Source organism: Salminus brasiliensis, chromosome 16, assembly GCF_030463535.1.
Source record: "Salminus brasiliensis chromosome 16, fSalBra1.hap2, whole genome shotgun sequence".
Taxonomy (NCBI): Eukaryota; Metazoa; Chordata; class Actinopteri; order Characiformes; family Bryconidae; genus Salminus; species Salminus brasiliensis.
This window is the reverse complement of record NC_132893.1, coordinates 16,641,230-16,655,991: the sequence shown is the minus strand read 5'-3', so window position 1 is coordinate 16,655,991 and position 14,762 is coordinate 16,641,230. Positions and strand designations below refer to the sequence as shown.

The 14,762-nt window shown below is 39.0% G+C and overlaps 1 protein-coding gene across 7 annotated transcripts in view; it reads right to left on the bottom strand.

Annotated features, from left to right (window-relative positions):
- auts2a (activator of transcription and developmental regulator AUTS2 a) overlaps positions 1–14,762 on the bottom strand; it is a 278,830-nt gene that overhangs the window by 58,740 nt on the left and 205,328 nt on the right. For 6 of the 7 annotated variants that reach the window (XM_072659109.1, XM_072659113.1, XM_072659112.1 and 3 more), the window contains exon 5: positions 12,656–12,704. In XM_072659109.1, the coding sequence (XP_072515210.1) occupies positions 12,656–12,704 (49 nt within the window). Of the gene's footprint in view, positions 1–6,815; positions 6,904–12,655; positions 12,705–14,762 lie in introns of those variants that run through there. The other variant, XM_072659115.1, reaches the window with a different exon arrangement.

Genomic DNA, 14,762 nt, shown 5'->3' with positions numbered 1-14,762 from the left:
ACAATAAAAGCCTCTTGACTTGATTGTTGAAGCCATCTGGTAAGGGCTCTAGAAAGAATGGGATCCATGTGGATTCTTTTGCCAGGCTAACTGAACACAACTATGTACACAACACCCAGATATTTTTATTGTGGTAAACCCCTTTGAATTAAGTATGTTATACTCAATTATACATTATTTACTCACTTTAACTATCTTTAACGCTTTAACCATAACTAATCCTAACAGAAAATGTATTCCTTCTATTCTTATGGAGTTCCAAAACTCCATACAGGTTGTACTGCACTTTGAATAGCCTGATTGCAAGGGTAGCAGATGCAGAGCAGCACATTAGCGAAACTGAGGATACCATGAGCAGACATGAACAACTCATAGACCGGCTGCTGAAGGACAACGAGTCCCTTAAAAGCAAAGTGGACTTTTTGGAGAATTACAGCGGGCGAAACAACGTCCGCATTGTGGGCCTGAAGGAGAGCACTGAGGGCCGAGACCCAGTTAAGTTCTTTAGTGAATGGCTACCCCAAGTCCTGGGAGCGGCTCACTTTTACAGCCCTCTGGACATTGAGTGCGCTCATCGACTTCAAGCTCTAAACTGCCCTAAATGAACCTCCGAGACCTGTTCTGATCCGCTTTCTTCGCTATCAAGACAGAGAAAAGATACTGCACCTTGCCAAAGAGAAAGGGAGCAACACTATAAAAAAGTTCACTAGAGGGAAAAAGTGACATGACCTGAGCGTGGAGCCTGTTAGGTGCCGCAAGCAGATGATTCCAGGATTGAAGGGTCTGAAGGAGAGGAACTTCACCTGCTACATCTGACCTGCACGACTAAGAGTACAGCTAAAAGACGGGAAGATCTGCGTATTCAACACACCGGGAGAGGTTTTCAAGTTCATAGAGGAGGATCATTTACATTTACATTTATGGCATTTAGCTGACGCTCTTATCCAGAGCGACTTACAAGGTTACTTGTATTACAGAGGTGGGCCAGTGTAGTGTTAGGAGTCTTGTCCAAGGACTCTTACTGGTGTAGCAAACTTGAACAATGCGCTACTTGGCACCTATTTTCTCATAATTACTAATGCTGCTGGTAATTTTCCTGGACTAGTGGCTGGAACTGTTTTATTTCAAGGTTTATGATCTCAACACCTCAGGTAGGCTAAATGTTTATTTTGTTAGCATATGCACTGTCTCTGGACAAGTGCATTGTATGGGCACTATGCAGGAGGGACCTTTCTTGCTTTGCATAGGGTGAATGGGACTCTCACACAGGGTGAACGATATGATTCTCCTATATTTGTATATATGTCTCATTTAAAGTTTCTGCTCAAGTTATCATAACCTGTATTTGTTGGGATCTAAATATGGTGTTCGTGAAGCTTTGGGGCTTGTCAACATGTAGTTTGGCAAATTCTAGTCTGGCTTTTTTATAATTCGTTTTCAACAATGGTGTCCTCCTTGGTTGTCTCCCATGAAGTCCACTTTGGCTCAAACAACAACGGAGCTTGAAGTTCACCTTTAATCTCTTTAGAAGTTTTTCTGGGCTCTTTTGTTACCATTCGTATTATCTGTCTCTTTGATTTGTCATACATTTTCCTCTTGCGGCCACGTCCAGGGAGGTTGGCTACAGTCCCATGGATCTTAAATTTCTGAATAATATGCGCAACTGTAGTCACAGGAACATCAAGCTGCTTGGAGATGGTCTTATAACCTTTACCTTTAACATGTTTCTAATCTCCTGAGACTACTCTTTCCTTCACTTCCTCTGGTCCATGTTGAGTGTGGTATACACCATGTCACCAAACAGCACAGTGACTACCTGTAGCCCTATATATAGGCCCACTGACTGATTACAAGATTGTAGACACCTGTGATGCTAATTAGTGGACACACCTTGATTTAACATGTCCCTCTGATCACATTATTTTCAGGGGTACCATCATTTTTGTCAAGGCCTGTTTCATGAGTTTGCTTTATAAAATAATTCTTTTGAAGCATGTTTTAAAATCAATCGATTTTCATTTGTTTATATTCACAGAATTATTATTTCTTATTACTTTTGTCACATTTTAGTTATTTCTGTGACTATTGTGGGTTTTTCTTTCATTAACCGATGGGTACCAACAATTTTGTCCATGTGTGTAGAGAGTACTCTTTCTTTTCACACCCACACGGAACATATACACACATTGACACGGTTACAGACCTCACAAGGAAAACGTGTGAGGATGTTGTATTGTACTTTACTTGAATATGTGAATATGTAAATTTGTTTTTCTGTGCAGGTCACTATACCATGTGTTCTTAGTATGTAACTGCCATGTTTGATATTGCTTCTGTCAATGTTTACCACTGGTTGTTTGTTCTATGTTTATTATTTTATGTTTCCCAACCCCGTAATAGTTTATTTTGAGCGTTTGTAGATCATTAGCATTATCAGTTTGAAGCATTAGAGTATCAGTTACACTTCAACAACAACAACAAAAGTAGTGAAGCATCTGAATACACAGAGGTAAATATCGTTTTTAAGATGTCAAGACTCAAGATGTGTATGCTGAAGCAATACTGAAATTAAGTAGATTTATTGTTGATATGTTACATGAAGTAGACATAATGTGTTTCTTACATTAAGCAAAAACTCAGCCTTTCCCAAAACCTAAATTTAACCCATGCCCTTATCCTTATCTTAACCTCAACCCAAAACCTAGTTCTAACCACCATCCCGGCTTTAATCTTAACTATAACCTTAACCCAAAACTTAATCCAGCCTTTCCCAAAACCTAAACTGAACCCATGCCCTTATCCGAATTTGAACCTCAACCCAAAACCTAATCATAACCACCTTTTATGGCCCTAATCTTAACCCTAACCTCAACTCAAAACCTAATCCTAACCACCATCCTGGCCCTCACCTAAACCTCAATTTAAAACCTAATCTTAACCCCCTTTCCCAGCCCTCACCCAAACTAAAATTTAAAACCTACTCATAACCCCCAGCCTGGCCTTAACTCTAACTTTAACCTGAACCCAAAACCTAATTCCAACCCACCCTTGACCCTTAATCTTAACATAATCCAGTGAAGATTCAGTTACAGAATGATGTCAGCAGCATAACGATAACATTTTATCCATCTCGCCTCCGGACATAATGTTGTCTACTCCAGCAAAACTGAAGTTTTGCTAGTATGTCCTTAATATGGCCTTTGATGTTACAAGGAGGCGAACTCAGGGGGCCAGCCATTAAGAAGGAGAAGCCCAGCAAAGAGTGCTGGGAGACAGGAGAAGATGCCGGGGAGGACCGGCAGCAAGTGTTTTTCTTCAAGAAAAGATCTGACATCAAAAACGGTAAGGTAGGGTGAATGGACCTCTAATTCTAATGGCAGAGGGTACTGTAAAACACCCCAGTACATTTAGTAAACATTTATGCTCCAAACTGGGATAATGATTTCTTCTGACAGATTTTTATCTAGTATTACAGCTGTATTTATTTTCTCTTGTGTTAGGTGGGGGGACCTTGATTGTTGAATTGACCAATTGGATAATTGTTCCAGTAGAATTAAGGCTCTAAATCTGATGATTAAAATATTTATGAGAGAGTTTGTAATCTCAGATGCATGACATTTCTTTAATCCTAAAGCTAGAGTTCATTCTTTTTTCTCAGATATACTGTACCTTTGCACACATTGGCTATTTTCATGTAGAAAATATCATCCACTCTAACTTTCTGCGCTCATAACACGTTTTTCAGGTAATAATGAACATCTCTAGCATCTTAATACACATCTGCTGTCTAACTTACAGTTAACGGTGTCTCTAATCAAATATTTTTAGTACAAATTCTATCCCTAAGATTTCTGCAACTATGTTGTGGGAAACTCCAAAGTCATATATTAAGGGAGCTTTCATTTCATATCCACATCATGAAAAACAAAAGACAAAAATGAATGATTTTATGAACACTGCCAAATCCAACAATGAATATGCAATAACATCTTCCGGCAGCCCATCAGGCTTTAATCTTTGTCATCCTTAAGAAAGATAGACATTGCTTCATTAAAAATAAACACCGTTTTTATTTAAGGCACATATTTAATACAAATACACAACTCTTATTCACCCAATGCATTAAAATCTATGCATGCAAAATAAAGCCTTAGATACTTTGTTGGTCTGACTATTATACAGTGTGTGCAGAATTATTAGGCAAGTTGTATTTAAGAGGATTCAATCAACCCAAAAGACTCAAATATCAAAACTTAATATTTTTGGAAGTTGGAGTGTTTTTTTTTTTTTTTTAGATTTGGCTATCTTAGGAGGATATCTGTTTGTGTAGGTAACTATTACTGTGCAGAATATAGGCAACTTAATAAAAAACAAATATATACCCATCTCACTTGTTTATTTCCACCAGGTAAACCAATATAACAAAATTTAGAAATAAACATTTCTGACATTCAAAAACAAAACCAAAAGCAAATCAGTGACCAATATAGCCACCTTTCTTTACGATGACACTCAAAAGCCTTTCATCCATAGATTCTGTCAGTTGCTTGATCTGTTTACAGATCAACATTGCGTGCAGCAGACACCACAGCCTCCCAGACACTGTTTGTACACTGTACTGTTTTCCCTCCCTGTAGATCTCACATTTTATGAGGGACCACAGGTTCTCTATGGGGTTCAGATCAGGTGAACAAGGGGGCCATGTCATCATTTTTTCTTCTTTTAGACCCTTACTGGCCAGCCACACTGGAGTATTTGGATGCATGTGATGAAGCATTGTCCTGCATGAAAATCATGTTTTTCTTGAACGATACCGACTTTTTTCTGTACCACTGCTTGAAGAAGGTGTCTTCCAGAAACTGGCAGTAGGTCTGGGAGTTGAGCTTCACTCCATCCTCAACCCAAAAAGGTCCCACAAGTTCATCTTTGATGATGCCAGCCCATACCAGTACCCCACCTCCACCTTGCTGGCGTCTGAGTCAGAGTGGAGCTCTCTGCCCTTTACTGATCCAGCCTCGGGCCCATCCATCTGGCCCATCAAGAGTCACTCGCATTTCATCAGTCCTTAAAACATTAGAAAAATCAGTCTTAAGATATTTCTTGGCCCAGTCTTGACGTTTTATCTTATGTTTCTTGTTCAAAGGTGGTCGTTTTTTCAGCATTCCTTACCTTGGCCATGTCCCTGAGTATCGCACACCTTGTGCTTTTTGATACTCCAGTAACGTTGCAGCTCTGAAACATGGCAAAACTGGTGGCAAATGGCATCTTGCCATGAAACGCTTGATTGTTCGGTGATCATGCTTCAAAAGTTTGGCAATTTCAAGACTGCTGTATCCCTCTGCAAGACATCTCACAATTTTTGACTTTTCAAAGTCTTCTGACCCATTTTGCCAAAGGAAAGAAAGTTGCCTAATAATTAAGCACACCTTATATAGGATGTTGATGTCATTGGACCACACCCCTTCTCATTACAGAGATGCACATCACCTGATTTACTTGATTGGTAGTTGGCTTTCAAGCCTATAGAGCTTGGAGTAGGACAGCATGTATAAAAAGGATGATGTGATCAAAATACTCATTTGCCTAATAATCCTGCACACAGTGTATACCTCACCTATTGCTGCTTTACAATACCCAGTCAGACTATTTCAAATCGATTGAGTTGCTTCTTCTTAGTGGTGCAGCACATGAATGTTCACAGAACTGTGTGCTGCATTCACCTTCTTCAAATCTCACCAAATATTTTTATGGGGTCAGGTGATTGACTTTTCTTGTGCATTTGAGTCAGTAGAGGTGTATGGGTGTATTTTGCAGTCACTTGAGGGTTCACATGCCCTCAAATCCTAATTAAAAGTGGCCTAGTGAATCCTGCAGGTAACACTACAGGTAAGGTAGTTGTGGCTAAAATAATCTAATCTAATCTACCTGCTGTTGTGAGTGACAACTAAAATGAATCCCTTAAAATTGCTTGGAATACTACATTGATTACTAAGAAATTAAGTCACCATTATAGACAAACACAATCTGACTACAATAATAACACACAGTTGTACTGTGCAATATTGAGAACTGTTTAGGACCTCCCTGTCAGCCCCTTGGTATGGCCCCCTCCCTGGGGCGATGCCGAGCCGCCGCAGACAGGCTCACAGAAAGACTTTTGTTGTGTTTCCATTATGGTTTTGATTCATGGACTCGGTTCTTGTTCATTTGCGTTCATGTATGTATTGGTTCAGTGTTTTGTTCATGTTCATGAGTTTTGGTTCAGGGTTATCATGTCTTGTTTAGTTGATGTGTTTCACCTGAGACAGGGGGTACTTCTCTGTTCAACGCAGATAATTAAATGGATTAAATGGTTTATGGTTAAGGAACCTTGAGGTTGCCCGAGAGGTTCCCATCTGTTACCACATAGTGCTTAGGCCAGCTTCGGCTCATCTCTGTTGGTTGCTAGCAATCCACTCGGAGGTTCGAGCTTCCAGCGAAGTTTGCTCGCTTTCCACGGAGAGATTTCCACGACTCTCGATCCTGCTAGGCAGTAGGGGGTACTTAAGGGGAGTCGACGCTCTGTTCGACGCCGAGAATTAAATGGATTTAATGGTTTATGGTTAAGGAACCTTGAGGTTGCCCGAGGCCTAGCCGCTCTTGCCAAGTACCTGGTTCCCCAGCTATACCCCTGGTCTCAGGTCTTTTTGTTTTCACCCTCTTGTTCGTCATGTTCTGGTTATGTTGATCACTGTTCACGTTTATGCCCTTTAGCTGCTGAATCTTTTTGTCTCATTTGCCCCCTTTTGTTTGTCTTGTTTTGTTTAATAAATTACTTGCATTGAGTCCATCTCTGCGAGTGTTCATCCCTCTGTGTCTGGCCTAACCCGTCATGACACTCCCTAGGAATGAGTGTCCTGTTAAGATCAATCCAAGCGATTACTCCTTACAGGTAATTCTGAAAGAGGTAAAAGGGTATACATTTCAAAATACTTTCTCAATCCTATTATATATTGTTGCTGTAATGGCCCATTCTGATCTGTGTGCCTTAATGTTGAGTATTGGCAAATACAGATCTGATCTTTTTGTTTCTATAAACAGATCCACACTTGGGTAAGATCTGCTGCTAATAACAACAGGGGTGTAAAGAAGCATTGTGACACAAGGCATCGCGATGTGGTGATGTCCAACATCCAAATGTATTGTCAAGTCAGGTCAAGTCAAATTTATTTATGTTAATTTAATTTATTCATTTTTTTTTACAACTGTTGTTGTCACAAAGCAGCTTTACACAATCAGTAATTTGTAAAAGACAAAAATAAATCAATAAACCAAGACTCACAAAGGGGGACCCATCTTCCTTTGGTCAGAACTATTTATACATCAACCTATTAGTATACTAGGTTAGCAAAGTAGTGGGGCTAGGCTAAGCTAAGATGAATTTGCTTAATATATCAAATCAAATTAATTTATTGTGCCATTTAATGCACTGTTTAAACACCAGAGATCAGATTGATTTAACTCACACTACCCCGTCCTGCTGCCCCAGTCCAGTACAAGAACTCAGACTTCCAACAGGTAGGGCTGGATGAGAGAAGAATTTACTCAGAGAACGATTTACTCAGAGAAGGTAAAGATATCTCCATTCCTGGTACTTTTCAACTCGTGCAAATGCAACATGTACAAATATGTAAGTTTGCCTCTTTACACCACCAGATATATCAAGCATGTTTAAATAATGCAATTATAATGTGATTAAAGTGTAAATTCCCAGCTTTAATTCAAGGAGTTATAAAAATAAAATATTATAAAATATTGCAATAACCGTATTTTATCTAGTCCCTCCATTTTAACAGGCTCAAAAGTAATTTAAGCAGTTTCATGGACATGGCCAAATTTGGTGATGCTGAGTTTGACTGAAAGACAGAACAAGGAAACCAGTCAAAAACACTCCTAAGACCATCCACTTGGCTTTATCCTCTATATGTGATTTGAGCCTGAGTTGGACATGGTCTGTGCTGTGGTGTTTAGTCTGCTAGCTAACATATCTAAGCCAGCAATGAGTCCAAACAAAACAGAACTGGTGTTTTGTCGAGTTGTGCTACCTTGTCGAAGCATGCTACCATAGTGTATTTTTATAAGTAAATCTGCCTAAACAAACCAGTGGGTAGGATATGTTGCCAGGCTAAAAGCATCATATTAGAAAATGCTCCCAGCAGAGGAGGAAAGATATTTGGATAGCGTAAATCTATATATAAGTATAATGTAAGGTAACTGAGGTGATAAGAAATTGTATTTTGTATTTTTGAATTTTGATTCACAATTTTCACTTTTGGAACACATTAACAGTAAGCTCAGATTGTATGAAGCACAAAACAGAATTATCATACATTTAGAGTAAACATTTAGAAGTGTGGGTTCGCGCATGCGCAGAGCCTATACATAGGACATATTGATGGGTAGCACAACTCAACAGATTACCGGTCTTGTTTCATCTTTCTGTTTACAAGCAAGAGTTTTTATTGTCAACAGTTGTTAGTAGCTGCACTAGGTCTTATTGACATTCATTTTTACATACATTTTTACATTTTGCTATCCCTTTCTGCTGTGACACTGAGAATTTCCCCACTGCAGGACTAATAAAGGATTATCTTATCTTATCTTATCTTATACTCTAACATAAGGACTGCATTATTAGTTTATTTTTTCTGTTTATATATAAACAAGCAAAATGACTGTCACAGACATTCAAACAGTGAAATACTGGCCATTTAAATAATAAGCTAATACAGTGCATCCGGAAAGTATTCACAGCGCTCCACTTTTTCCACATTTTGTTAGGTTACAGCCTTATTCCAAATTGTATTAAATTATTCTCTTTCCTCAAAATTCTACACAAAATACCCCATTATGACCATGTGAAAAAAGTTTTCTTGAGAGTTCTGAAAATTTATTAAAATTAAAAAACAAAGAAATCATATTTACATAAGTATTCACAGCCTTTGCTTAATACTTTGTAGAACCACCCTTGGCAGCAACTACAGCCTCAAGTCTTTTTGAATATGATGCCACAAGCTTGACACACCTCTCTTTAGGCAGTTTTGCCCATTCTTTTTTGCAGTACCTCTGAAGCTCCATCAGGTTGGATGGGAGACGTCTGTGCACAGCCATTTTCAGATCTCTCCAGAGATGTTCAATCGGATTCAAGTCTGGGCTCTGGCTGGGCCACTCTAGGACATTCACAGGGTGGTCCTGAAGCCACTCCTTTGAGATCTTGGCTGTGTGCTTCGGATCGTTGTCCTGCTGAAAAATGAACCGTCGCCCCAGTCTGAGGTCAAGAGCGCTATGGAGTAGGTTTTCATCCAGGATGTCTCTGTACATTGCTGCATTCATCTTTCCCTCTATCCTGACTAGTCTGGCAGTTCCTGCTGCTGAAAAACATCCCCATAGCATGATGCTGCCACCACCATGCTTGACTGTAGGGATGGTATTGGCCTCGTGATGAGCAGTGCCTGGTTTCCTCCAAACATGACGCCTGGCATTCACACCAAAGAGTTCAATCTTTGTCTCATCAGACCAGAGAATTTTGTTTCTCATGGTCTGAGAGTCCTTCAGGTGCCTTTTGGCAAATTCCAGACGGGCTGCCTTGTGCCTTTTACTAAGGAGTGGCTTTCGCCTGGCCACTCTGCCATACAGGCCTGATTGGTGGATTGCTGCAGAGATGGTTGTCCTTCTGCAAGGTTCTCCTCTCTCCACGGAGGAACGCTGGAGCTCTGACAGAGTGACCATCGGGTTCTTGGTCACCTCCCTGACCAAGGCCCTTCTCCCCCGATCGCTCAATTTAGATGGCCGGCCAGCTCTAGGAAGAGTCCTGGTGGTTCCAAACTTCTTCCATTTACGGATGATGGAGGCCACTGTGCTCATTGGGACCTTCAAAGCAGCAGAAATTTTTCTGTATCCTTCCCCAGATTTGTGCCTCGAGACTATTTTGTCTCGGAGGTCTACAGACAATTCCTTTGACTTCATGCTTGGTGTTTGTGCTCTGACATGCAGTCAACTGTGGGACCTTATATAGACAGGTGTGTGCCTTTCCAAATCATGTCCAATCAACTGGATTTACCACAGGGGGACTCCATTTAAGCTGTAGAAACATCTCAAGGATGATCAGTGGAAACAGGATGCACCTGAGCTCAATTTTGAGCTTCATGGCGAAGGCTGTGAATACTTACGTAAATGTGATTTCTTAGTTTTTTATTTTTAATAAATTTTCAGAACTCTCAAGAAAACTTTTTTCACATGGTCATAATGGGGTATTTTGTGTAGAATTTTTAGGAAAGAGATTAATTTAATACAATTTGGAATAAGGCTGTAACCTAACAAAATGTGGAAAAAGTGAAGCGCTGTGAATACTTTCCGGATGCACTGTATACACAGTATGATTACCCTCAGTACATACCATAGTATTATGGATGTTTTACAGTTGATATGGGTTTTTCTGCTCAAATGCTGTGTCTGGATTATGCCAAAAATGTCCTCTGTTACTGTATCTAAATAATTCAACTTTAATTTGTCCAAAGTACACTGTTCTGGTTTTGGTCTAGGTGTCCTGGTACTGGTATTGGTTCTAATTGTTCCAAGAGCTTGTTCCAAGAGCATTTTCAATCCCTTCCCAGACTAATTTGCATGTACAACCTTGTTTTTAATGACATCAGAAAGCTCATTGAATCTCACCTGTTAATCTCACATGTTAATAACACTCACTTTACCAATCAAGAGCAAACCAAACGAAATGTCCGAGGTTTAATTAAGACAGGCTCCTCCAAATTCCTCTCTAATGATTTTATAATCATCCGCAGGTATTGTGGTGCACACTCTATTTTTAGAATCAGGTGCACCACAGAATAATTCTAGAATAATTATAATAAAAGTTTGAAGTGTCCTAACTTTTTGCTCATGAGAAAACAGTATTTTTAATCACATTTTACAAACGATTTTTAAAAGACATTTCTTCAGTTTAATGTGTTTAGTAATATTACCTTTGAATATTGTTCAAGTGAATATCAAATATTTAAATATATTTAAAAAAAAATTCACATCACTGTAAATGTATAAGAGTAATGCTTATAGTTTCTTCAGGTACAACTAAACAATACTGTTTGGACTGAGATGAAAGCCCAAATGCTATAGCATTCTTCACACAAAATGAACCAAAATACATCTATTTGGGCTTTCTTCTCAGTCCAAATAGTATTGTTTAGTGTTCCTTAAATTATTAGAATTACACTTGTACGTTTTTTTTTTTTATATTTTGGTCCCTACAGTAGTACACTGTATAGCTCATGATAAATATCATATCAATATTTGCTGTGTGCCTGTGTTCCTAAAAAAACACTGCAGTCATTCACACTAGCCACACATACCTAAATAAGGGGGAAAGGGATTTTGCTTACATTTTCCCCTCTAAACTCACAAATCACTAGGCTTTTTCCATACATAGGTAGATGTGGATACAGTTCCACACATGATTAAACTGCAATTATCAGACTTCAATATGTCTGACTCAGTGTTAAACATTAGTCGATTAGTCTACTTATTTATTGCTCATTTAAATTGCAATTTCTTTATATTTACCTGAAATGGAGTGTCAATATTTTTATTGGGGTAATATGTAGTTTAGGCATATTGTGTTTTTGTGCCAAAACAGTGCAAGGAAAATAATTTAAATGATTTAGCAACAGACTACAAATGTTTAGCCATTCTCTCATTTGTACACATCAATTAAAGTAAACAGAAAAATATAAAATGGTGGAATAACAATGTTAGATAATGCATAGTGAAATGTTATGTTGCCAGAACCCAGAACCTGGGTTGATGTATACAGTACAAAAAGGGGGTTCATCCATTTTGTGTAATGCACGCAGTGACATGTTCTGTTTCCTGGCGAAAAAGCAGCCTCCATCAATGGCCCAGATGAACGGAATAAGGAACGTGTCGCTATTAAACAACAAGCTGTTCATTAGGATCAGATCCCTTCTGCCCCCATACCCTCAAACACCCTGCATGGCACTTTTCATCCTGGTAATGCCCCATAAAAGGAATGTAAATTTTCAAGTCCAGGCTCCATTGTCTTGGTCTGGAACCGATGAACTGTTTAGATGACTTTGTTCATTTTAACAGTGTTTATTTTAACACTGTCAAACACTGTTATGCATATTAAGCATTGTGTTTAAACATGAAAAATTAGAACATTTATATACAGTATTTATTATTCATCATTTGTTCAGTGTAAAAACTGGTAATAAGAATTGCTAAAATATTTGATTTAACAGTAATTGTAAATGTAGTAAATGTAAATGTAAAAACTATGCATACTCCCCCCATGTGCCAGTACTACTCTGTCTTTCAGTTCTCTGCAATTCTCTGTGAACATATTATATTTCAGGAACAGTACCAATCAGAAATCCCCATACACCAGGCAATGACACAAACAGACATAATCCTTTGTACAGCAACAGCAGATGTGGCTCTATTACATTTCATAACCAAAGCAAAGCAACCAAAGCAAAAACACATATATGCATCACCAGTAATTAAAACCAATTAACAAAGTAAAAGTGAAAGTCACTGCAGTGGTGGTGAACATATACATTGGAACAAATGGAGAAAGAATAGATACCTTTAGTGGCAGCTGTTCTGAAGAGTTTTTCAGAGGTGTCATCAGAACCCTGAGAATTAGAGGGAGAGTGTTAATACATCTGCTCTAGGACGAACCAGGTGGCCTTAATCATCAAAGGATTGGTATCACACTAAGAATACTCTTAGTTCTCTGAATCGCCACTTGGAGGCACTGTTGGTCCATGGAAAAAAATTGCATTAATTCAGTCCATTAACATTTATGTGTTATTGTGCAGTGTCGGCATTTAGAAAGCATTTAGGTCACGAACGCCTATTTACACTAGAACACAGTGTCAAAGAGGCTATATCTAATTTAAACTGATCGGAAGTGAGAGAACACCCTATTTCTGTCCATCTGCAAGCTATATTAGACATACTCCCCCTGACTGAAGACTGTTATTTGATTCGAACATCGGTAAATGTCATTTGAGTACATGATTTACATGCAATTCAACATTAGAATAATTAGTTAAATATCCTAAATGACACAATTATATATGTAACATATTGAATTGTTAGTGATTTTTACAGCTAACATAGCATAAAACAGACTAAAGATGACACCAAAGTATATTTCCCATTGTCCTTACTAATATAAGGTTATTCTTTGTGTTTTCACGTTATACTTTTGTTTCTTTTTGTTTATGTATACCAACAAGCAAAATAAAAAAGAAAAAGAGAAAGAACATGAGTAGTATGTAGTAGCCTACTAGTGCTTTGTACTGTCATTCAGTACAAATTAAGATAACATTATCCATCAATAAACTCTCTTTGTTCTTTCAAGATCCCCATTAACAAAATGATGCAAAAAGCACTGTTATTTTTCCCATCCAGAACCCCAAAAATCTGGGGACATTCAAGGCTAAGACTGCTACAGTTGACCACAACGACTATCAAAACATCGTTTTAGTCACGATGTCGGCAACACAATGAATACAGAGAAGAGAGAAAATAATGCAATAACTACCAACTTGCACTGTAACCTAGACTGCGAACAATGCAATATAGGGCAGACAAACTAAGAGATTGTTATTCCTACCTTTTAATGAGGCGAGGCTGGCATTGAAGAAAATACCAAGTAAATAAATCGCATTCACGGTCTAGTTATTGTGGCCTTGTTTCACATTCTGCTAGTAAAAATTTAATCCACAAGTAAGCGTCGGTTACCATTCCGTATAAACTGAAGACAGCCATATGAAATAAAAAAGCCTTCTCAAAATAAAGAAAAATCCTAACGACTGAGATGAGCAAAAATCTACTGTGCATCTCGGACAAAGGCAGCCATGTGTCTCGCCTTTAAGAACACAACAAGAAGCCAAGAAGTGAAGACATTGTTCAGATGTGTGTCCGCTCCTTGCCGCACACAGAAAATGTGTTATCTTTCGATTCCGCTGAATGACAATCCTTGCAAATTGCTCCTAATGGGCGATCCTTCCCAATGGTCTTTGTGTCAGAGTTTATTATCTCTCACGCAAGGAGAGAGGCTATGCCAAGTAGAATCCATCCAAGTGAGGTGGAGGACAGCCCCCCGTGAACTGTTCTCCAGTAGCTCACGAAAAGCAATAATCCAACAAAGCTTGTCGAGTTTCTACTTTAGCCAATGAATACGTAATATAATCACGTTGAATACCAGGAGTCGAAACTGGGCATATCTTTCTCAGCGTTTCGCTGGTAAACGTCCCTTGGCTGTTCGCACATTCCAGTCGGTTCGGGAGCTGCCGGGCACTGATTCTAACCTAGCATCATTCAGCCCCTCTCCTGAACACATGTAAGCTGTGTGTGAGGGTGTATGAACTGGCCGAGGGATAAGTGGGAAGCACACAGAAAATGAGAGAGCGAGATGGAAACGTTGGGCGACACTCTTTCATTCTCTTAAAATACGTCAGCCATTAATTAATTTGCCAGTAGGGTGTCGCTACCAGGGGAGTTGGCGAGAAGGTGAAAGCTGTTTCACATGTAGAATGGTCGAAAACCACATGCTTACAGGGATTTCGGCAAATAGAACATCAGGCCAGTTTCATTTCGTCACACCAGGGCTGAATCTAGGACAAGTGCGGCATCCACTCGACGGGTGCGTCATATTGTATTTTAGTACATTGCATGATAAT